The 25,281-nt window shown below is 46.1% G+C and overlaps 1 protein-coding gene across 5 annotated transcripts; it reads left to right on the top strand.

Moving 5' to 3' along the window:
- The first annotated feature begins 1,741 nt into the window (after positions 1-1,741).
- On the top strand, positions 1,742-22,488 carry EEF1AKMT2 (EEF1A lysine methyltransferase 2). 5 transcript variants are annotated; one of them, XR_006390394.1, is made up of 7 exons: positions 1,742-1,881; positions 10,725-10,790; positions 14,926-15,040; positions 15,977-16,087; positions 18,265-18,481; positions 19,783-19,881; positions 22,154-22,251. XR_006390394.1 is itself a non-coding variant. In XM_044297814.1 (7 exons), exons 1-6 carry the CDS (start codon positions 1,823-1,825, stop codon positions 19,843-19,845), a joined length of 642 nt encoding a protein of 213 aa, XP_044153749.1. In that variant the 5' UTR covers positions 1,742-1,822; the 3' UTR covers positions 19,846-19,881; positions 22,154-22,488. The 5 variants fall into 5 exon arrangements, 3 of the variants coding, with proteins under 3 accessions (XP_044153749.1, XP_044153750.1, XP_044153748.1); XR_006390395.1 differs by having other exon boundaries at positions 19,783-19,852; XM_044297814.1 differs by having other exon boundaries at positions 19,772-19,881; positions 22,154-22,488.
- Positions 22,489-25,281: the final 2,793 nt, after the last annotated feature.

The following is a 25,281-nucleotide window of genomic DNA, read 5'->3' on the forward strand; positions in this document are numbered from 1 at the left end:
GGACCCCTTTGTGCTGCAGGAGATTAACCCTTTGGGGGGTAGGGCTCTGGTTACTGACACTTTTGGGGGGCTATTGTTACTGGCTAGTGAGGGCAGGCAGGATTAGCCTCAGGGTGAGGGCAGTGGCGGCCATCTTAACTGAATAGTGAAATTGCAGTTTTATGCAGACTGGTTGCTAAGGGCTGAATCTTATTAAATATGGGGTAAGTCAGTCTAATAGTAACTGATTCTGGAATATCATGTTATTAGTAACTACATATATGAAAATTTAAATTAGGGTCGGTCTAAGTGTGACAGTTATCCTTTAAGGGGTTAAGAGCCGCACGATGTAGTACATTTTTTGGAACATTCAAGAGACAAAACGTTGAACATTCAAAACCCTCCATCACGTCTGAACAGACCAGATCCCCCTATTGTTCACAACCCTGGCCCTTTTTCTCGTGAATTATTTGATTTGTAATTTATTTTAATTTTTTATAAAAATTTTAATATTGTTACTATTGTGTATGTATTTATCTTTAAAAATGTAATATTTAAAAAAAACTTCTGTTTGTTTTTAATATTGGTGACCTATTATCTGTTTAGGTCATTATTAAATATTTTAGAAAAAATATATATTTTTACAATTATAATAAGGCCTCATGCACATGGCCGTTGCCAGGCCGTGGCCGTATTGTGGCCCGAAAACAGCGGGTCCACAATATGCGGGCACCGTATGTGTGCACCCCACATCACTTGAATGGGTCCACTATCCGGAAGATGCGGTGCTGTGTGGAACAGAAGCACTACAGAGTGCTTTCGTGGTGTTTCTGTCCGTGCCTCCGCACCGCAAAAAAATAGAAAATGTTCTATTTATTTGCAGTGCGGACGGATCACGGACCCATTCAAATAGCGGTCCCCAATTCACGCAACGGCCGCACAACGGAGAATCATCTTTTTGATGATACGGTACATAATGACTTCAGGACCTGCGCTGACATCATCGCGCTCACCACGTGGTGACGTCAGGGCAGGTCCTGCTGAATGAAGATAGAAGGATCTTCTATCCCCCCCCCTCCATATGCCGCCCTCACCTGCTCCCCATAAAGCTGTCTCCTCCAGGACTGCAGCAGCACCTCCTCCCCTCCCTCACACTGCTGCTTGCAGGCACACACAGCCCCTCCTCCTCCCTCACACTGCTGCTTGCAGGCACACACAGCCCCTCCCCTCCCTCACACTGCTGCTTGCAGGCACACACAGCCCCTCCTCCTCCCTCACACTGCTGCTTGCAGGCACACACAGCCCCTCCTCCTCCCTCACACTGCTGCTTGCAGGCACACACAGCCCCTCCTCCTCCCTCACACTGCTGCTTGCAGGCACACAGCCCCTCCTCCCTCACATTGCTGCTTGCAGGCACACACAGCCCCTCCTCCTCCCTCACACTGCTGCTTGCAGGCACACAGCCCCTCCTCCTCCCTCACACTGCTGCTTGCAGGCACACACAGCCCCTCCCCTCCCTCACACTGCTGCTTGCAGGCACACAGCCCCTCCTCCTCCCTCACACTGCTGCTTGCAGGCACACAGCCCCTCCTCCTCCCTCACACTGCTGCTTGCAGGCACACAGCCCCTCCTCCTCCCTCACACTGCTGCTTGCAGGCACACACAGCCCTTCCTCCTCCCTCACACTGCTGCTTGCAGGCACACACAGCCCCTCCTCCTTCCACAAGCTGCTGCCGGCTGGGTTTGTCATGTGACCATGAAGGAGCACGTGACCAGTGACATCACAGCCCTCCTTCTAACGACTCCACTCTAGCATGTTCCCTACTCCTGGGGCTGAACACACATGGCGCACGATATGACTGAGGCAGAGTTTTCTCCTTCAGTCCTGGGAACTAAAGAGCAGTGAGTACAGGCGAGGCCACAGGGGGGCGCCACACCGGCAACATGGGGGAAAGTGCCCGAGATCCCTGCTGCCGCTGTGAAACTACAGCTCCCAGCATGCCATATGGTCCTCAGGCAGTCCTGGGAGTTGTAGTCTAACACCAGGTTACAGAGCACTGCTGCAGCTATAATACGACTGTTGGATGGTTTGTGGGTTCGCAAAACACGGATACCGGCCGCGTGCATTACGCTTTTTGCAGAGCGGAATGTCCGGCCCCTAATAGAACAGTCGTATACAGATAATAATAGGACATGTTCTATTTTTTTGCAGCACGCCCATACGGCCACGAAATGCACACAGAGCCATTTCCGTCTTTTGTGGCCCCACTGAAGTGAATGGCTCCGCTTGGGCTGCAAAATGAACGGACCGGACACGGGAAAAAAAATACATCCTTGTGCATAAGCCCTTTCTACTTCATAGCCATATGAGAAAAATATAAGAAGGGCCTGCATCAGTTTTGCGGTCCACAAACTACAGTACAGAGCGGTACTACATGTCCTCTAGTCTCTTTACAGTACAGAGCGGTACTACATGTCCTAGTCTCTTTACAGTACAGAGCGGTACTACATGTCCTCTACTTTCTTTACAGTACAGAGCGGTACTACATGTCCTCTACTCTCTTTACAGTACAGTGCGGTACTACATGTCCTCTACTCTCTTTACAGTATAGAGCTGTACTACATGTCCTCTACTGTCTTTACAGTACAGTGCGGTACTACATGTCCTCTACTCTCTTTACAGTACAGTGCGGTACTACATGTCCTCTACTCTCTTTACAGTACAGAGCGGTACTACATGTCCTCTACTCTCTTTACAGTACAGTGCGGTACTACATGTCCTCTACTCTCTTTACAGTACAGTGCGGTACTACATATCCTCTACTCTTTACAGTACAGAGCGGTACTACATGTCCTCTACTCTCTTTACAGTACAGAGCGGTACTACATGTCCTCTACTCTCTTTACAGTACAGTGCGGTACTACATATCCTAGTCTCTTTACAGTACAGAGCGGTACTACATGTCCTCTACTCTCTTTACAGTACAGAGCGGTACTACATGTCCTCTACTCTCTTTACAGTACAGAGCGGTACTACATGTCCTCTACTCTCTTTACAGTACAGAGCGGTACTACATGTCCTCTACTCTCTTTACAGTACAGTGCGGTACTACATGTCCTAGTCTCTTTACAGTACAGAGCGGTACTACATGTCCTCTACTCTCTTTACAGTACAGAGCGGTACTACATGTCCTCTACTCTCTTTACAGTACAGAGCGGTACTACATGTCCTCTACTCTCTTTACAGTACAGAGCGGTACTACATGTCCTCTACTCTCTTTACAGTACAGAGCGGTACTACATGTCCTCTACTCTCTTTACAGTACAGTGCGGTACTACATGTCCTCTACTCTCTTTACAGTACAGTGCGGTACTAGATGTCCTCTACTCTCTTTACAGTACAGTGCGGTACTACGTGTCCTCTACTCTCTTTACAGTACAGAGCGGTACTACATGTCCTCTACTCTCTTTACAGTACAGTGTGGTACTACATGTCCTCTACTCTCTTTACAGTACAGTGCGGTACTACGTGTCCTCTACTCTCTTTACAGTACAGTGCGGTACTACGTGTCCTCTACTCTCTTTACAGTACAGAGCGGTACTACATGTCCTCTACTCTCTTTACAGTACAGTGCGGTACTACATGTCCTAGTCTCTTTACAGTACAGTGCGGTACTACATGTCCTCTACTTTCTTTACAGTACAGTGCGGTACTACGTGTCCTCTACTCTCTTTACAGTACAGTGCGGTACTACATGTCCTCTACTCTCTTTACAGTACAGTGCGGTACTACGTGTCCTCTACTCTCTTTACAGTACAGAGCGGTACTACATGTCCTCTACTCTCTTTACAGTACAGTGCGGTACTACATGTCCTAGTCTCTTTACAGTACAGAGCGGTACTACATGTCCTCTACTCTCTTTACAGTACAGAGCGGTACTACATGTCCTCTACTCTCTTTACAGTACAGTGCGGTACTACATGTCCTCTACTCTCTTTACAGTACAGTGCGGTACTACATGTCCTCTACTCTTTACAGTACAGAGCGGTACTACATGTCCTCTACTCTCTTTACAGTACAGAGCGGTACTACATGTCCTCTACTCTCTTTACAGTACAGTGCGGTACTACATGTCCTCTACTCTCTTTACAGTACAGTGCGGTACTACATGTCCTCTACTCTTTACAGTACAGTGCGGTACTACGTGTCCTCTACTCTCTTTACAGTACAGTGCGGTACTACATGTCCTCTATTCTCGTTACAGTACAGTGCGTTTCTACATGTCCTCTACTCTTTACAGTACAGTGCGGTACTACATGTCCTCTACTCTCTTTACAGTACAGAGCGGTACTACATATCCTCTACTCTTTACAGTACAGAGCGGTACTACATGTCCTCTACTCTCTTTACAGTACAGTGCGGTACTACATGTCCTCTACTCTCTTTACAGTACAGTGCGGTACTACATGTCCTCTACTCTCTTTACAGTACAGTGCGGTACTAGATGTCCTCTACTCTCTTTACAGTACAGTGCGGTACTACGTGTCCTCTACTCTCTTTACAGTACAGAGCGGTACTACATGTCCTCTACTCTCTTTACAGTACAGTGCGGTACTACATGTCCTAGTCTCTTTACAGTACAGTGCGGTACTACATGTCCTCTACTCTCTTTACAGTACAGAGCGGTACTACATGTCCTCTACTCTCTTTACAGTACAGAGCGGTACTACATGTCCTCTACTCTCTTTACAGTACAGTGCGGTACTACGTGTCCTCTACTCTCTTTACAGTACAGTGCGGTACTACGTGTCCTCTACTCTCTTTACAGTACAGAGCGGTACTACGTGTCCTCTACTCTCTTTACAGTACAGAGCGGTACTACATGTCCTCTAGACTCTTTACAGTACAGAGCGGTACTACATGTCCTCTACTCTCTTTACAGTACAGAGCGGTACTACGTGTCCTCTACTCTCTTTACAGTACAGTGCGGTACTACATGTCCTCTACTCTCTTTACAGTACAGTGCGGTACTACGTGTCCTCTACTCTCTTTACAGTACAGAGCGGTACTACATGTCCTCTACTCTCTTTACAGTACAGAGCGGTACTACATGTCCTCTACTCTCTTTACAGTACAGAGCGGTACTACATGTCCTCTACTCTCTTTACAGTACAGTGCGGTACTACATGTCCTCTACTCTCTTTACAGTACAGTGCGGTACTACATGTCCTCTACTCTCTTTACAGTACAGTGCTGTACTACATGTCCTCTACTCTATTTACAGTACAGTGCGGTACTACATGTCCTCTAGTCTCTTTACAGTACAGTGCGGTACTACGTGTCCTCTAGTCTCTTTACAGTACAGTGCGGTACTACATGTCCTCTACTCTCTTTACAGTACAGAGCGGTACTACATGTCCTCTACTCTCTTTACAGTACAGTGCGGTACTACATGTCCTCTACTCTCTTTACAGTACAGTGCTGTACTACATGTCCTCTACTCTCTTTACAGTACAGTGCGGTACTACATATCCTCTACTCTCTTTACAGTACAGAGCGGTACTACATGTCCTCTACTCTCTTTACAGTACAGTGCGGTACTACATGTCCTCTACTCTCTTTACAGTACAGTGCGGTACTAGATGTCCTCTACTCTCTTTACAGTACAGTGCGGTACTACATGTCCTCTACTCTCTTTACAGTACAGTGCGGTACTACATGTCCTCTACTCTCTTTACAGTACAGTGCTGTACTACATGTCCTCTAGTCTCTTTACAGTACAGTGCGGTACTACATGTCCTCTACTCTCTTTACAGTACAGTGCGGTACTACATGTCCTCTACTCTCTTTACAGTACAGAGCGGTACTACATGTCCTCTACTCTCTTTACAGTACAGTGCGGTACTACATGTCCTCTACTCTCTTTACAGTACAGTGCTGTACTACATGTCCTCTACTCTCTTTACAGTACAGTGCGGTACTACATATCCTCTACTCTTTACAGTACAGAGCGGTACTACATGTCCTCTACTCTCTTTACAGTACAGAGCGGTACTACATGTCCTCTACTCTCTTTACAGTACAGTGCGGTACTACATGTCCTAGTCTCTTTACAGTACAGAGCGGTACTACATGTCCTCTACTCTCTTTACAGTACAGAGCGGTACTACATGTCCTCTACTCTCTTTACAGTACAGAGCGGTACTACATGTCCTCTACTCTCTTTACAGTACAGAGCGGTACTACATGTCCTCTACTCTCTTTACAGTACAGTGCGGTACTACATGTCCTAGTCTCTTTACAGTACAGAGCGGTACTACATGTCCTCTACTCTCTTTACAGTACAGAGCGGTACTACATGTCCTCTACTCTCTTTACAGTACAGAGCGGTACTACATGTCCTCTACTCTCTTTACAGTACAGAGCGGTACTACATGTCCTCTACTCTCTTTACAGTACAGAGCGGTACTACATGTCCTCTACTCTCTTTACAGTACAGTGCGGTACTACATGTCCTCTACTCTCTTTACAGTACAGTGCGATACTAGATGTCCTCTACTCTCTTTACAGTACAGTGCGGTACTACGTGTCCTCTACTCTCTTTACAGTACAGAGCGGTACTACATGTCCTCTACTCTCTTTACAGTACAGTGTGGTACTACATGTCCTCTACTCTCTTTACAGTACAGTGCGGTACTACGTGTCCTCTACTCTCTTTACAGTACAGTGCGGTACTACGTGTCCTCTACTCTCTTTACAGTACAGAGCGGTACTACATGTCCTCTACTCTCTTTACAGTACAGTGCGGTACTACATGTCCTAGTCTCTTTACAGTACAGTGCGGTACTACATGTCCTCTACTTTCTTTACAGTACAGTGCGGTACTACGTGTCCTCTACTCTCTTTACAGTACAGTGCGGTACTACATGTCCTCTACTCTCTTTACAGTACAGTGCGGTACTACGTGTCCTCTACTCTCTTTACAGTACAGAGCGGTACTACATGTCCTCTACTCTCTTTACAGTACAGAGCGGTACTACATGTCCTAGTCTCTTTACAGTACAGAGCGGTACTACATGTCCTCTACTCTCTTTACAGTACAGAGCGGTACTACATGTCCTCTACTCTCTTTACAGTACAGTGCGGTACTACATGTCCTCTACTCTCTTTACAGTACAGTGCGGTACTACATGTCCTCTACTCTTTACAGTACAGAGCGGTACTACATGTCCTCTACTCTCTTTACAGTACAGAGCGGTACTACATGTCCTCTACTCTCTTTACAGTACAGTGCGGTACTACATGTCCTCTACTCTCTTTACAGTACAGTGCGGTACTACATGTCCTAGTCTCTTTACAGTACAGTGCGGTACTACATGTCCTCTACTCTCTTTACAGTACAGAGCGGTACTACATGTCCTCTACTCTCTTTACAGTACAGAGCGGTACTACATGTCCTCTACTCTCTTTACAGTACAGTGCGGTACTACGTGTCCTCTACTCTCTTTACAGTACAGTGCGGTACTACGTGTCCTCTACTCTCTTTACAGTACAGAGCGGTACTACGTGTCCTCTACTCTCTTTACAGTACAGAGCGGTACTACGTGTCCTCTACTCTCTTTACAGTACAGAGCGGTACTACATGTCCTCTACTCTCTTTACAGTACAGAGCGGTACTACATGTCCTCTACTCTCTTTACAGTACAGAGCGGTACTACATGTCCTCTACTCTCTTTACAGTACAGTGCGGTACTACATGTCCTCTACTCTCTTTACAGTACAGTGCGGTACTACATGTCCTCTACTCTCTTTACAGTACAGTGCTGTACTACATGTCCTCTACTCTATTTACAGTACAGTGCGGTACTACATGTCCTCTAGTCTCTTTACAGTACAGTGCGGTACTACGTGTCCTCTAGTCTCTTTACAGTACAGTGCGGTACTACGTGTCCTCTAGTCTCTTTACAGTACAGTGCGGTACTACGTGTCCTCTACTCTCTTTACAGTACAGTGCGGTACTACATGTCCTCTACTCTCTTTACAGTACAGTGCGGTACTAGATGTCCTCTACTCTCTTTACAGTACAGTGCGGTACTACGTGTCCTCTACTCTCTTTACAGTACAGAGCGGTACTACATGTCCTCTACTCTCTTTACAGTACAGTGCGGTACTACATGTCCTCTACTCTCTTTACAGTACAGTGCGGTACTACATGTCCTCTACTCTCTTTACAGTACAGTGCGGTACTACATGTCCTCTACTCTCTTTACAGTACAGTGCGGTACTACATGTCCTCTACTCTCTTTACAGTACAGTGCGGTACTACGTGTCCTCTACTCTCTTTACAGTACAGAGCGGTACTACATGTCCTCTACTCTCTTTACAGTACAGTGCGGTACTACATGTCCTAGTCTCTTTACAGTACAGAGCGGTACTACATGTCCTCTACTCTATTTACAGTACAGAGCGGTACTACATGTCCTCTACTCTCTTTACAGTACAGAGCGGTACTACATGTCCTCTACTCTCTTTACAGTACAGTGCGGTACTACGTGTCCTCTACTCTCTTTACAGTACAGTGCGGTACTACGTGTCCTCTACTCTCTTTACAGTACAGAGCGGTACTACGTGTCCTCTACTCTCTTTACAGTACAGAGCGGTACTACGTGTCCTCTACTCTCTTTACAGTACAGAGCGGTACTACGTGTCCTCTACTCTCTTTACAGTACAGAGCGGTACTACGTGTCCTCTACTCTCTTTACAGTACAGAGCGGTACTACATGTCCTCTACTCTCTTTACAGTACAGAGCGGTACTACATGTCCTCTACTCTCTTTACAGTACAGTGCGGTACTACATGTCCTCTACTCTCTTTACAGTACAGTGCGGTACTACATGTCCTCTACTCTCTTTACAGTACAGTGCGGTACTACATGTCCTCTACTCTCTTTACAGTACAGTGCTGTACTACATGTCCTCTACTCTATTTACAGTACAGTGCGGTACTACATGTCCTCTAGTCTCTTTACAGTACAGTGCGGTACTACGTGTCCTCTAGTCTCTTTACAGTACAGTGCGGTACTACGTGTCCTCTACTCTCTTTACAGTACAGAGCGGTACTACATGTCCTCTACTCTCTTTACAGTACAGAGCGGTACTACATGTCCTCTACTCTCTTTACAGTACAGAGCGGTACTACATGTCCTCTACTCTCTTTACAGTACAGAGCGGTACTACATGTCCTCTACTCTCTTTACAGTACAGTGCGGTACTACGTGTCCTCTACTCTTTACAGTACAGTGCGGTACTACGTGTCCTCTACTCTCTTTACAGTACAGAGCGGTACTACATGTCCTCCACTCTCTTTACAGTACAGTGCGGTACTACATGTCCTCTACTCTCTTTACAGTACAGTGCTGTACTACATGTCCTCTACTCTATTTACAGTACAGTGCGGTACTACATGTCCTCTAGTCTCTTTACAATACAGTGCGGTACTACGTGTCCTCTAGTCTCTTTACAGTACAGTGCGGTACTACGTGTCCTCTACTCTCTTTACAGTACAGTGCGGTACTACGTGTCCTCTACTCTCTTTACAGTACAGTGCGGTACTACATGTCCTCTACTCTCTTTACAGTACAGTGCGGTACTACATGTCCTCTACTCTCTTTACAGTACAGAGCGGTACTACATGTCCTCTACTCTCTTTACAGTACAGTGCGGTACTACATGTCCTCTACTCTCTTTACAGTACAGTGCGGTACTACATGTCCTCTACTCTCTTTACAGTACAGAGCGGTACTACGTGTCCTCTACTCTCTTTACAGTACAGTGCGGTACTACATGTCCTCTACTCTCTTTACAGTACAGTGCGGTACTAAGTGTCCTCTACTCTCTTTACAGTACAGTGCGGTACTAAGTGTCCTCTACTGCCCCCTGCCTGTGCCAGGATGAGCTGCTCCTTTAGATATCGGGTGTGAACGGTTCCATGTTATTTTTCTGGTACATTATGTGCTATTTAGGACTCTGAAGAAATTGCTGTCCTCCTCATAGAAAGTGATTTACAGCATCTCCTCCTGACTGCTATATGAAAGCTCTTGCTTTATCCGTCGAAGGCTGCTTTGACACGAGTGTATTTTCAATCTATGTGCGGCCCAGATTTTATGTGCCGGAATCCGCTGCTAATGTTAATGTATAGGGCTAGTCACATGGGCGTATACTTTCCATCAGAAAGTCCGAGTTTTGTGTGTATTGGTTTCCAAATACGCACATTATGGTCTATGGGAGTGCATCCAAAATGCAGGGAGGAAAGAATACGCACGTAAATCCTGATAAAATCCTGAAGCAATACTGATGGTTTATATACTGATTTCAATACGCTCATGTGAAAGCGGCCTAAAAGAGAGTGCATATCGCCGTTATTTTTCCATCTAAAAAAAAGATTTCAGACAGAAATGGCTCAAATGGATACCAAATGTGCATAACTGATGCTCGGGGTCCGTTTTTGTTCTTAATTTCCGTCAGAAGAACAGAAAGATAACGGTGATGTGAACCCGACCTTAGTTATCTGCATTTTTTTTTTTTTTTATCGTTATTTTCTCTTATCTTGAAATTACATTTTGGGGTTCTGGATCCAAATACGTTTTCCATAGAGTTATGGACAGAAGTTACAATGGTTGTCCCGGAACCAGGTGATATGTGCAGTGTGCGTGGGCTTAGACTGAATATGTTCTTTACTGTTCCAGCTGGGACACCGTTTACAGTCGTGAACTGAAGACCTTCCAAGAGTACGGCGATGAAGGCGAGATCTGGTGAGTGACGGAATAATATGGAATAGTCCTTGAATACAGTGCAAGGTGGAGGCACCATATACAGCAGAACACACATGGATTCTAGGGTAGAATACAGCGCCTCCTGGAGGCACCATACAGCAGCGCACACGGCTTCTAGGGTAGAATACAGCGCCTCCTGGAGGCACCATATACAGCAGCACACACATGGATTCTAGGGTAGAATACAGCGCCTCCTGGAGGCACCATATACAGCAGCACACACATGGGTTCTAGGGTAGAATACAGCGCTTCCTGGAGGCACCATATACAGCAGCACACACATGGATTCTAGGGTAGAATACAGCGCCTCCTGGAGGCACCATATACAGCAGCACACACATGGATTCTAGGGTAGAATACAGCGCCTCCTGGAGGCACCATATACAGCAGCACACACATGGATTCTAGGGTAGAATACAGCGCCTCCTGGAGGCACCATATACAGCAGCACACACATGGATTCTAGGGTAGAATACAGCACCTCCTGGAGGCACCATATACAGCAGCACACACATGGATTCTAGGGTAGAATACAGCGCCTCCTGGAGGCACCATATACAGCAGCACACACATGGATTCTAGGGTAGAATACAGCGCCTCCTGGAGGCACCATATACAGCAGCACACACATGGATTCTAGGGTAGAATACAGCGCCTCCTGGAGGCACCATATACAGCAGCACACACATGGATTCTAGGGTAGAATACAGCACCTCCTGGAGGCACCATATACAGCAGCACACACATGGATTCTAGGGTAGAATACAGCGCCTCCTGGAGGCACCATATACAGCAGCACACACATGGGTTCTAGGGTACAATACAGCGCCTCCTGGAGGCACCATATACAGCAGCACACACATGGATTCTAGGGTAGAATACAGCACCTCCTGGAGGCACCATATACAGCAGCACACACATGGATTCTAGGGTAGAATACAGCGCCTCCTGGAGGCACCATATACAGCAGCACACACATGGGTTCTAGGGTAGAATACAGCACCTCCTGGAGCCACCATATACAGCAGCACACACATGGATTCTAGGGTAGAATACAGCGCCTCCTGGAGGCACCATATATAGCAGCACACAGATGGGTTCTAGGGTAGAATACAGCACCTCCTGGAGCCACCATATACAGCAGCACACACATGGATTCTAGGGTACAATACAGCGCCTCCTGGAGGCACCATATACAGCAGCACACACATGGGTTCTAGGGTAGAATACAGCGCCTCCTGGAGGCACCATATACAGCAGCACACACATGGGTTCTAGGGTAGAATACAGCGCCTCCTGGAGCCGCCATATACAGCAGCACACACATGGGTTCTAGGGTAGAATATAGCACCTCCTGGAGCCACCATATACAGCAGCACACACATGGATTCTAGGGTAGAATACAGCGCCTCCTGGAGGCACCATACAGCAGCGCACACGGCTTCTAGGGTAGACTACAGCGCCTCCTGGAGGCACCATATACAGCAGCACACACATGGATTCTAGGGTAGAATACAGCACCTCCTGGAGGCACCATATACAGCAGCACACACATGGATTCTAGGGTAGAATACAGCACCTCCTGGAGGCACCATATACAGCAGCACAGACACGGCTTCTAGGGTAGAATACAGCGCCTCCTGGAGCCACCATATACAGCAGCACACACATGGATTCTAGGGTACAATACAGCGCCTCCTGAAGGCACCATATACAGCAGCACACACATGGATTCTAGGGTAGAATACAGCGCCTCCTGGAGGCACCATATACAGCAGCACACACATGGGTTCTAGGGTAGAATACAGTGCCTCCTGGAGCCACCATATACAGCAGCACACACATGGATTCTAGGGTAGAATACAGCGCCTCCTGGAGGCACCATATACAGCAGCACACACATGGATTCTAGGGTAGAATACAGCACCTCCTGGAGGCACCATATACAGCAGCACACACATGGATTCTAGGGTAGAATACAGCGCCTCCTGGAGGCACCATATACAGCAGCACACACATGGGTTCTAGGGTACAATACAGCGCCTCCTGGAGGCACCATATACAGCAGCACACACATGGATTCTAGGGTAGAATACAGCACCTCCTGGAGGCACCATATACAGCAGCACACACATGGATTCTAGGGTAGAATACAGCGCCTCCTGGAGGCACCATATACAGCAGCACACACATGGGTTCTAGGGTAGAATACAGCACCTCCTGGAGCCACCATATACAGCAGCACACACATGGATTCTAGGGTAGAATACAGCGCCTCCTGGAGGCACCATATATAGCAGCACACAGATGGGTTCTAGGGTAGAATACAGCGCCTCCTGGAGCCACTATATACAGCAGCACACACATGGATTCTAGGGTACAATACAGCGCCTCCTGGAGGCACCATATACAGCAGCACACACATGGGTTCTAGGGTAGAATACAGCGCCTCCTGGAGGCACCATATACAGCAGCACACACATGGGTTCTAGGGTAGAATACAGCGCCTCCTGGAGCCGCCATATACAGCAGCACACACATGGGTTCTAGGGTAGAATATAGCACCTCCTGGAGCCACCATATACAGCAGCACACACATGGATTCTAGGGTAGAATACAGCGCCTCCTGGAGGCACCATACAGCAGCGCACACGGCTTCTAGGGTAGACTACAGCGCCTTCTGGAGGCACCATATACAGCAGCACACACATGGATTCTAGGGTAGAATACAGCACCTCCTGGAGGCACCATATACAGCAGCACACACATGGATTCTAGGGTAGAATACAGCACCTCCTGGAGGCACCATATACAGCAGCACAGACACGGCTTCTAGGGTAGAATACAGCGCCTCCTGGAGCCACCATATACAGCAGCACACACATGGATTCTAGGGTACAATACAGCGCCTCCTGGAGGCACCATATACAGCAGCACACACATGGATTCTAGGGTAGAATACAGCACCTCCTGGAGGCACCATATACAGCAGCACAGACACGGCTTCTAGGGTAGAATACAGCGCCTCCTGGAGCCACCATATACAGCAGCACACACATGGATTCTAGGGTACAATACAGCGCCTCCTGAAGGCACCATATACAGCAGCACACACATGGATTCTAGGGTAGAATACAGCGCCTCCTGGAGGCACCATATACAGCAGCACACACATGGATTCTAGGGTAGAATACAGCACCTCCTGGAGGCACCATATACAGCAGCACACACATGGATTCTAGGGTAGAATACAGCGCCTCCTGGAGGCACCATATACAGCAGCACACACATGGATTCTAGGGTAGAATACAGCACCTCCTGGAGGCACCATATACAGCAGCACACACATGGATTCTAGGGTAGAATACAGCGCCTCCTGGAGCCACCATATACAGCAGCACACACATGGATTCTAGGGTAGAATACAGCGCCTCCTGGAGGCACCATATACAGCAGCACACACATGGATTCTAGGGTAGAATACAGCGCCTCCTGGAGCCACCATATACAGCAGCACACACATGGATTCTAGGGTAGAATACAGCGCCTCCTGGAGGCACCATATACAGCAGCACACACATGGATTCTAGGGTAGAATACAGCGCCTCCTGGAGCCACCATATACAGCAGCACACACATGGATTCTAGGGTAGAATACAGCGCCTCCTGGAGGCACCATATACAGCAGCACACACATGGATTCTAGGGTAGAATACAGCACCTCCTGGAGGCACCATATACAGCAGCACACACATGGATTCTAGGGTAGAATACAGCGCCTCCTGGAGGCCCCATATACAGCAGCACACACATGGATTCTAGGGTAGAATACAGCACCTCCTGGAGGCACCATATACAGCAGCACACACATGGATTCTAGGGTAGAATACAGCGCCTCCTGGAGGCACCATACAGCAGCGCACACATGGATTCTAGGGTAGAATATAGCACCTCCTGGAGCCACCATATACAGCAGCATACAAGGGGGCTATGACCTACATGTGATGCCATAGAGACTCTGTGCACACAGCTCTGCATTACTCTTAATGTAGCTGTGACGAGTATGTTGTATATCAGACCATAGTGTATGTGAAATCTGCCTTCTTTTTACCAGGTTTGGAGAAGGTAGTATGACCCGGGTTGTGCGATGGTTGAATGCACAGAACATACCGCTGACGACCTCCATAGTGGACATAGGCACTGGGAATGGCATGTTACTGGTGGAATTGGTAAGTAAATTACGTAATAATAAATTAGTTAGTGACAGTAATAATAAATCTCCCTCATTATTTTCATTCTGCCATGTCATAATTATGGCTACTTTCACATTTGCGATTTTGCTGTCCGGTTTTGAGATCCACAGCAAAACACATCCGTTTGAATATTACAACCGGCTGCAACTGTTCCGAACAGATCCGGTTGTATTATATCTAAAATTAATAAATCGGATGCGGCACTAAAACCATTGTAAGTTAATGGGCTGTGTTCAGTTTCCCGTGCTGCACACAAAGATGCTGCTTGCAGCGGTTTTGTGTCCACCATGGAACGCAACAAAACGGAAAGGAACGCATTCTGGTGCTCTCCGTTCCGGATTGTTCAGTTTTGTCCCCATTGACAATGAATGGGGGCAATGCTGAAGCGTTGTGCTGCGGTTTTGAGACCCTGTGCTGGATCTCAAAACCGGACAGCACAACGCAGATGTGAAAGTAGCCTGAGATAGCTGAATTTCCAGTTTTGACAGGTGTGGTCCTTCAGAGTGTAAGTGACGGCCTAAAACTAGAGCAGACCCGTGGAATCTGCGCCATATTTATTACAGTCTGATGTATTTGGTGAATCTTGCTTGACCCTTCCCTTTTCTTGACCTATAGCAATATTTCAGGTCAAACGACTCCCTAGTCATGCCCAGTTTTCATTGTCTAATGAGGTGCAAAAAATGTCTAAAACACATTATAAATCTGGCACACAGCATGTAAACCAGTATTTCTGCCCAATTTGAGCAATTATTCTGGGTCATTTTGCTTGGTAAACCCCCCACTCCCCAGTGTGCTGAATGTTCGGATAATGGGCGAATGGTATCGGTGGGATATGCCGTCACTGGTTTAGGTGACATATGAATTGATCGGTCATTTGCGTTATAATTACTGATTCTTCGGTTTAAATTACAGGCAAAGTCGGGGTTCAGCAGTCTCCTGGGTATTGATTACTGTGCAGATGCCGTCGCGCTTGCAAGAAACATATGTGAAAGGGAAGGAGTGTCTCAGAGTGTAAATCTACAGGTGAGCGCTTCAGAGACAAGGCACGGCATTTTAGCGCATTGGCTTATAGGCTGGTGAAATTCACAGCGTTCACCACAAACCACCTGGACCTTGCTCCTCGCTCTCTGGTAGTCACAGTGTGTTACACCTACATAGCCATTAAGCGGTTAAACTGTGACGCCACTGTGTGGAAGTTCCTGGACGGAGTGTACTGTACCCCGGACCCAGCTACTCTCCCAAAGACAGGCTGGTCCACAGGTTGTCCTGCTCCTGGATCTCCTTTGATCAGCTTTAAGCTGCGGGTATCTGGGCAGCATGGGTTCATTTCCCTTGCAGCACCAGCACAGGTTGCAAAACTATAACTCCCAGCATGCCTTGACAGCCTACAGCTATTAGAGCATGCTGGAGGGCCGCAGGTTGAGCATCCTTGCCTGAAGGTATTTGAAGATGGATTTAATAAACTAGACAAGCCCATTGATCCCTTGCTAACATCCGGGCAATGTTGGGGCTTCAAACATGGCGCCTGCTGAGGAGCTGAACGGGTGCCATAGGCGGAAGGTGACTGCTGTTTCTCCACAGCAGACATCTGCTGGCAATGTGCATGATCGGAGATAACTCCGATCACAGATATTTAACCCCTTAGATGCCATGGTCAATGGCGACCACAGGATCTGAGCGTTTATTTGGAGAGAGGGGGCTCCTCCAACCACTGAATGCTCAACAGGAACTTTTCAGTTTTACCAAAGCCTGCAATGCTTTTTGATTGTAGTCTATGGTATAAGTGATCTAACGTTCCCCTAGAGCAGGCATCTCAAACTGCGGCCCTCCAGCTGTTGCAAAACTACAACTCCCATCATGCCCGGACAGCCTACAGCAGGGCATTGTGGGAGTTGTAGTTTTACAACAGCTGGAGGGCCGCAGTTTGAGATGCCTGCCCTAGAGAGACTAAGGCCTCTTTCACACAGGCGTCATATTTTTGGCCCGGATAAGAGGCGGGTACGTTGCGGGAAAATGCGCGATTTTTCTGCGCGAGTGCAAAACATTGTAATGCGTTTTGCACTCGCGTGAGAAAAATCGCGCATGTTTGGTACCCAAACCCGAACTTCTTCACAGAAGTTCGGGCATGGGATTGATGTTCTGAAAATTGTATTATTTTCCCTTATAACATCCGCACTTGCTTGCGGATGCTTGCGATTTTCACGCAACCCCATTCATTTCTATGGGGCCTGCGTTACGTGAAAAACGCAGAATATAGAACATGCTGCGATTTTCACGCAACGCATAAGTAATGCGTGAAAATCACCGCTCATGTGAACAGCCCCATAGAAATGAATGGGTCAGGATTCAGTGCGGGTGCAATGCGTTCAACTCACGCATCGCACCCGCGCGGAAATCTCGCCCGTGTGAAAGGGGCCTAAGAATAAAGTAATAAAAAAATAAAGAATTACAAATTCGAATTTTGCAAAAAAAATAATGTATATCTCTTCTGTAGAAAATGCTTCAGATAGCAAAATATAAAAGTAATCAAAATATAAGCAGAAATCAAAATGCCTGATGGCCCCGTAAAAATCAGCCGTCACACAGAGGTAAATATAAAAGTTATGGATGTCAGAATAATACGATGCAAAAAAATTTTTACATTTTTTTTGTAAAGTATTTAAACACCAGAATAACAATATAAATTTGGTATCACTGTAATCATATCAACCCAGAGAATGAAGGAAATGTGTTATTATCTTTACCACACAGTGAATGCAGGTTTTTTTTCAATACATAATTTTTTCCAGATTGTATGGAATATTAAATGTTGCTATAGGAAAGCATAGCTTGTCCCGCAAAAATCAAGCCCTCATCATATGTCTATATAATTAAAGAAATACATACATTATGGGTTTTGTAAGGCAAGGAGGTAAAAAACTGAAAATAGATGAACCCTTTAACCAAGGGGTTAGAGGGATCACCCCACTAAAAGTATTCTATGGGACTGACGGAGTGATTGAGGCGGTGGACCAGCGTGCACACCACTGCTTGGGGATCACTCCTTCTCAGGATCGCTGGGGGTCCCAACGGTTGAACCCCCACTTATCCAATACCTGGATAAAAATGCTTTTAGTGGGATAACCCCTTTAAGGTTTCACCTATGGACGCCTCCTGCTCCGCTGGTTTGATGTGAGATGTTAACTGCTGTCCTGTCTCAGGTTGCAGATTTCCTCGGCTCCTTCAGTCCTGCAGAACAGTTTGACATAGGCCTGGACAAAGGCACCTTTGATGCAGTGAGTCTGGATCCCAGCGGTTCTGAAGAAAAACGTAGGCAGTATCTACAGTCGCTCTGCCGGGTTTTAAAGCCAAATGGCATTTTCATCATTACTTCGTGCAACTGGACCAAAGATGAGCTGCTGGAACAGTTCGGAAACGGTAAGGGGGGCATCTGACGCTTCATAACATCTCCTCCTGTAGAGTATACTGAGATGTATACATTGCTGTCTGCACTCGGGTCATTGTATGGACCCATCACATATGATCTATTTGTTCTCAGAGACTGATTCTGAGGAAGTCACGGAGTACTCGTGTTGGCTCTTTCTGAGGAGACCACCTTGGTAATTCCATGACATCAGACCACCAGTGATTTCCAGGACACAATGCCTTGATAAAAGGCTCAGACTCCTTTGGCGTTATGCAGAGATTTCTGTTAATGAATATTTGATAATATTTTAAGCAAAGGACTAATAAAGTTTATTAGAATATTGAATCAGATGTAATAGAAATCTCAGAGCCGTTGTTTGCAGGAATATAATCGCACACCCATTAGGCTAGGGTTACACAGCGACTCTGTGAATCACGGATGTGTGCTATCCATGTTCCCGCGGACCGCACAGGTATCCGTTGGCTTAAATGTTCATATTCACACGTATGTGGTTTTCCACGGACTGTGTGTCTGCGGGGACACATTACGGAAGCATGCCTTATTTTGTCTGTGATTACGGATTCCTCGCACACGTAAACGTCTTTGAGTCCATGAAAACCACGGACACAAGACAGATGCCATCCACGTTGGGTCCGTGGTTTTCATTGATCGTTTCTAGAAGACGTTCTAGAAATTAATTTTCATCCTAGACGTGTCTGTGGAATACAGATGACACACAGAGGGCAAAAAATGGACACACTGATCCTTCAAAGACACTTCACGGATGAACCACTGACCATCTTGTCACGGATGTCATCACAAATGTGTGAATGAGGCCTTACTATGATTGCAAATGTTTCACTTTCAGCCATTTCTAATGATAGTGAATGTGGTCGCGCTGAAATCGATAGGTTTAGCTTCCTGATAACTATCATGTCACAGAAAAACGTACAAGTCCCAATGAGACCTCATTTACTATCATTATGTGAAATGTAGCAGCATGAATGCAAGTCGCAGTGTAGCTCTAGCCCAGTGATGGCTAACATCCGGCACTCCAGCTGTGGGGAAACTACGACTCCCAGCATGCTTCACTCATTTCTATGGAGTTCTGAGAACAGCGAAGCAAGTGTACATCTTGGGAGTCGTAGTTTTACCACAGCTGGAGTGCCGGAGGTTAGCCATCACAGGCCTAGGCTTTACAGCTGTAGTGGTGTGATCCCCTAGGAGGACACTAGGGGGCATTCTGGTTCACATTGACTCATTCACACAATCTGACAACCAGTATTTGTTAATCAAACTAGACTTTCCGCAGGCTTGTGATCCAAACCTGGATAAGCTTGAGAAAGGTCCCGTGATAGGACTGAAACGTTGCTGAGACACGGGTGAATACACTTTTACACGGTTATTCAAGGTATTTGAGTGCTGCGGTTCCCTTGGATATTATTTGCAGACCTGGATGTAGATTTTATTCTTTTTCTGTTGTCGGTTTTGTAAAGTGAAGCTACACTATAGGAAATTGTCTCTTTGTAGCCAGTGATTTTTAGTAATTGAATTGCAGCAGAGGCAGTGCAAAGGTTTTTTGAAAAACCCAATATAGTCATGACATGTGAACATGGCCTCACAATCAAACCAAGAAGAGAACAGAGAAGGACCGCGCCCCCGTGTGTAAACAGTTTTTCAGAGAGTGCCCCTAATTGTCAGGGATCGTAACTCACCAGATCAGGTTGTGCACACCATGCACAACACTGGAAAGCGTATGTGGAATAGCTTGTGCGGTAACAAAGCAGCTCCCTTTTGCCGCGGGCGTCCAGATTAAGTCCCGATGATCAGAGGTAAATTTAGGTAAAAAATAGCAGTCCTACCGGGGCGCCAAGATTTAACCACACTTTATTTTAGTATAAAACTAGACATAAACAAAGTGATCGGGTCTTAGTTTAGCTATACGTTTCAGCGACGCTCCGTCGGCTTCTTCAGGCTGGCCTAGAAGAGTGGCAAACACCGGGATTTATACAAAAAAAAAACAGGAAATGACATCATTGGATTGACAGGTTCAGTCCACAGATACATTTGGTAGCATAAATAATTAAAAACATTGTGCAAATATATTATATAAAAGTAATAAATAATTGATAGTATATGTCTAGTTTTATACTAAAATAAAGTGTGGTTAAATCTTGGCGCCCCAGTAGTACTGCCATTTTTTACCTAAATTTACTGTCAAACCAAATGGCTTGTATAATCGTATACCTTTAAAAGGGAATTCGTAGAGCACACAACCTTAGTGTATATCAGTCACATAGGGGGTCATTTAAGATGTAAAGTACTACACTTTTTGGCGTACTTTTGTCTCAGATTTGGTCGCAAAGGGGATTTGCGGCCGAATCTGTGACTTTTCCCAGCTTATGCCACGTGACTTCCGAGGTGGCAGAAAAGTGGGGTGGGCGGGGAAGGGATCCAGGTGGCCGGCCCTTCTCATTTATCATTCATATGCCTGTTTTGGGCGTTGAAAATGACTTCAATTTACGCCAGCAAGGGAGTTGGCGTAGATTTAATCAGCATCTAGATCACTGGTCTTAGTAAATGTCCCCTATAGTCTTTATTTTCCCCTATAGTCTAAGCAACTGAAATATAGTCAATACCAGTAATGAACAAAGGTCCATCCTAAAAAAAAATGTTCTAACTTATGTATACACCAATTGGAAACATGGGCAAGATCTGAGCAACCAAATAGTGATGGGTAGATGACTGGGTCAGTGCACCTCCAAAATGGCAGGTCTTGTGAGGTTTGTCCACTGGTTAGTGCCTACCAAAAGTAGTCCAAGGAAGGACAACTGGTGAACCTGTGACAGCCTCTTGAGGCTCGCCCATCTGATCCAGTCCCATAGAAGAGCTATTGTAGGACAAATTGCTGAAAAGGTTTCTGCTGACTATGATCGGAAGGTGTCAGAAAACTCTAGCCAAGTGTCCACGTCCACCACTGAAAGTAACTTCAAACATGGCTACAGTAGTTGTCACGGTACCTTCTGTGACAGAGGTTAGATGATCTGAGAGACTGACCGCACATGACGTTAACTGACAGTCTCTTGATTCTCAGTGTTGTGGTTTGGTATGACCACACCTCTTGTCAGGTGCAGCCCGTGGTCATTACTGCATTCTCTACTTAGTTTGGTCTCACACTTCATACCATGTGGTTGATATTCTCTGCTTGGATTTGGAAGAGTTGGTGTGTGGACCTTTCCTGTGTTCCTGCTCATCCATTTTCTATAAGATAAGTTGTACTGCTCTTGGATTTGGTTGTTCCCCTGTGCTTGTTGTTATTAGGCCTCAGGGAGACGCTGGTTCGTTTACCTGGGAAGGAACCAGTTGTCTCATTCCCTGTCACTACCTAGGGCATTTCAGGACTCCTAGGGTCTAGGTTCCGGCGTATGTATTTTCCCACCTTCAGGGTCTTTACATACTGACAGGAGTCAGGGCCAGGTTTAGGGGAGGTGACCTTTTCCCTCTCCCTAGCCTTAAGGTCTAGTTCTCTGTCCCTCCCCTTCCCTGTATTCGTGACAATAGTGCTGTGATGAGACCTTGTGTGGACGTGCCGAGGTCAGTAGATCTACAGTACAGCTGTGGGTTTGCTGTTCGGTTTTGCATGTACTTTATAGCTGATTTATATATATTTCTTTCCCTTATAGAGTTTGAAGTTACAGATGAACTGCCCACACCGTCCTTTAGTTTTGGTGGACTCTCAGGTCGCAGCGTCACAGCATTGGTGTTCAAGAGGAGGACTATTCCTAAATCATGACCATGGAAAGATCATTACCTGGATTGGAAATTATATCCTGTTGACTCGCGCAGTATGGAGGAGGAAATGGTATTACACAGGAGACAACTGGGAATGAGTGCATCATACTCCATATGGACAGTAAGCTTATTGTGGAGAAGATACGTAATATTGAGGTCCGTCTGCTGGAACCATTTGGATGATCTTGATTTTATTACGGATGCAAAATAAATAATTTGTACATTATTTCAAGGATTTAATTCTCAACAGTAAATATGTGAATGGTTGCTCTTAGCCAATCAGTATTGCGCTGAGCTGTATCAGCAATGATGATTGGCTGGGTTACCACTGGAATCCATTCCCACCTAGCTGGCGGATACCACATATTTAATCCGTAGTCCTGTCTGTCCATATTGTGTACACATTGAGCTTTAGCTTTGAACGGTCAATGTGTTTTTATCTGCACTTTAATTGGGGGTATTGATGGACAGTAAACTTAAAGGGGTTGGCCCATCTCAGACATTGATGGCATATCGCTAGGATAGGCCATCAATGTCAGATAGATGCAGGTCTCACCTCAAGGACCCACTCCTATCTCAAGAACAGAGTCCCTCAAGTGAACAGACAGCACACTGCGCATGTGTGTCTACCCTCCCTTCACCGCTATTCGAATTACATAAATAGCCAAGAGCCAGCAGTGTCATAACAGTGAATGGATAGGTGACCGTGCATGCACAGAGCGCTCTCCATTCATAGCTATGCGACTTGGAGAGCACGCAGCGCATGTGAATTGTGCTCTCCCTTCATTTCGACGCCCCTGTTCTGGAGATGGGAGCAGGTCCCAGAGGTGTGATCCGCATATTGACATAGCTAGCACTATGCCATCAATGTCACAGATGGATCAACCCTTTAACTGTAGCAACCAGTGCCAGGTAGCTGCTGCTAAGACTAATGTGCTTCAATACAGGCATAGAAGCTCACGACAAGAACAGAGTTTTGGCTCTTTTACAAATCACTAGCGAGACCACACATAATAGTACAATTCTCTGTATAAGAAGCAACATAGCCCAATTAGAGTGGCTGCTTATTCTGGGATAAAAGATGACTTAGGGGAGATCTAATTACAATGTACAAATACATGGACAGTGCAGAGTTATGTTTATACGCCCAAGTCTGTAACCCTGAAAAGAGGAGATCCTCTACATCTGGATCAAAGAAGGTTTTCATCATCATAGATGGTGATTCTTTACTGTAAGAGCAGTGAGACTTTGGAGCTCTCTGCCAGAGGAGGTTGTGATGGTTGATCCATTGAACAAGTTCAGTGAAGGATGGGATGCCGATCTTGAAAAAAATTAGGACTCATTCACACGAGGAAAGGGATTTAGGGGTCATTATTTCAGAAGACTTAAAGGGTTTCTACCACCAGAAATACCGTTAGTAGCTGACTGACATGAGCGATGCGCTCATGTCAGCACTACATAACAGTATGTTTCTAACATTAGTCACTGCAGCCGTTTTTGTAAAAAAAAAAAAGCACTTTTATTATATGCTAATGAGCCTCTAGGTGCTATGTGGGCGTAAAATCGGCACCTAGAGGCTCCGTCTACTCACGCTTTATCCCGCCCAGGTCCCCTGTTCTGCCCAGCTCCTCTTGATTGATGCCACGGTCCACCGCATCGTTGATGAAATCCCGCGACGTTCACTTCGGTCTTCGGCGCAGTAAGTGAAGGCCGCTCTCCTGGTGCCGGCTTCCTCACTGTGACTTAGTCGGCGCAGGCGCAGTGAGGAATCCGCCACCAGGAGCGCATCATTCGCTTACTGCGCCTGCACCGAAGACAGAAGTGAACGGCGCAGGATTTCGTCAATAATGCGGTGGACCGTGCCATCAATCAAGAGGAGCTGGGCGGGCAGAACAGGGGACCTGGGCGGGATAAAGCGTGAGTAGACGGAGCCTCTAGGTGCTGATTTTACGCATATCTCCAGAAGGATATCGATATTTTGGAGAGAGTTCAGAGAAGAGCTACTAAACTAGTACATGGATTGCAGGATAAAACTTACCAGGAAAGATTAAAAGGACCTTAACATGTATAGCTTGGAAGAAAGACGAGACAGAGGGGATATGATAGAAACTGCTAAATACATAAAGGGAATCAACTCGGTAAAGGAGGAGAGAATATTGAAAAGAAGAAAAACTGCTACAAATGGACACAGTTTTATATTAGAGGGGCAAAGGTTTAAAAGTAATATCAGGAAGTATTACTTTACTGAGAGAGTAGTGGATGCATGGAATAGCCTTCCTGCAGAAGTGGTAGCTGCAAATACAGTGGAAGGAGTTTAAGCATGCATGGGATAGGCATAAGGCCATCCTTCATATAAGATAGGGCCAGGGGCTATCCATAGTATTCAGTATATTGGGCAGACTAGATGGGCCAAATGGTTCTTATCTGCCGACACATTCTATGTTTCTAAGACTGTATGAATGAGTCTGATGGGGCCGCAAAAGGCATCTGTAGTTCCGTTCCGCGGTCCTGCAAAAAAGATAGCATGTCCGTGATTGTGGAAAAGAATAGGCATTTTCTATCATAGTGGCAGCCGTGTGCGGAACACACACTAGCTGGCATCCATGTTTTGCGGATCCGCAAAACACTACAGTCGTGTGAATATAGCCTTATTTATCCAGGGATTTATTCTTATTGCTAGATTTGGAGTCAGGAATTTTTCTCCCTTAAAATGGGGAATTGGCTTCTACCTCTTTCTCTTGATCAAAATGATAGGATTATAGGTTGGACTTGATGGACCTGTGTCTTTCTTCAGTCTTACAAACTATGTAATTATACAGCATTTATACAGCACATTCAGAAAGTCTTCAGACCCTTTCACTTCTTTTACATGTTGCTTCTTGTGCTAAAATAAAAAAATAATTCAAGTATCCCCATCATTCTGCACCCAGTGAGAAGGTGAAAACAGAATTTTGGAATTTTTGCTAATTAAAAAAGGCAAAACTACAATTTTGCATGGACATAAGTATTCAGACCCTTT

The sequence above is a fragment of the Bufo gargarizans genome, chromosome 6 (genome assembly GCF_014858855.1).
Source record: "Bufo gargarizans isolate SCDJY-AF-19 chromosome 6, ASM1485885v1, whole genome shotgun sequence".
Classification (NCBI taxonomy): domain Eukaryota; kingdom Metazoa; phylum Chordata; class Amphibia; order Anura; family Bufonidae; genus Bufo; species Bufo gargarizans.

Excerpts from the sequence above, each read along its gene's own strand:
- EEF1AKMT2 (XM_044297813.1), top strand. The coding sequence starts at position 1,823 with ATGGCGCACGATATGACTGAGGCAGAGTTTTCTCCTTCAGTCCTGGGA. Across the intron at positions 10,791-14,925 it reads GGCGATGAAGGCGAGATCTG|GTTTGGAGAAGGTAGTATGA; the intron begins GTGAGTGACGGA and ends TCTTTTTACCAG. Across the intron at positions 18,482-22,153 it reads GCTGGAACAGTTCGGAAACG|AGTTTGAAGTTACAGATGAA; the intron begins GTAAGGGGGGCA and ends TTTCCCTTATAG.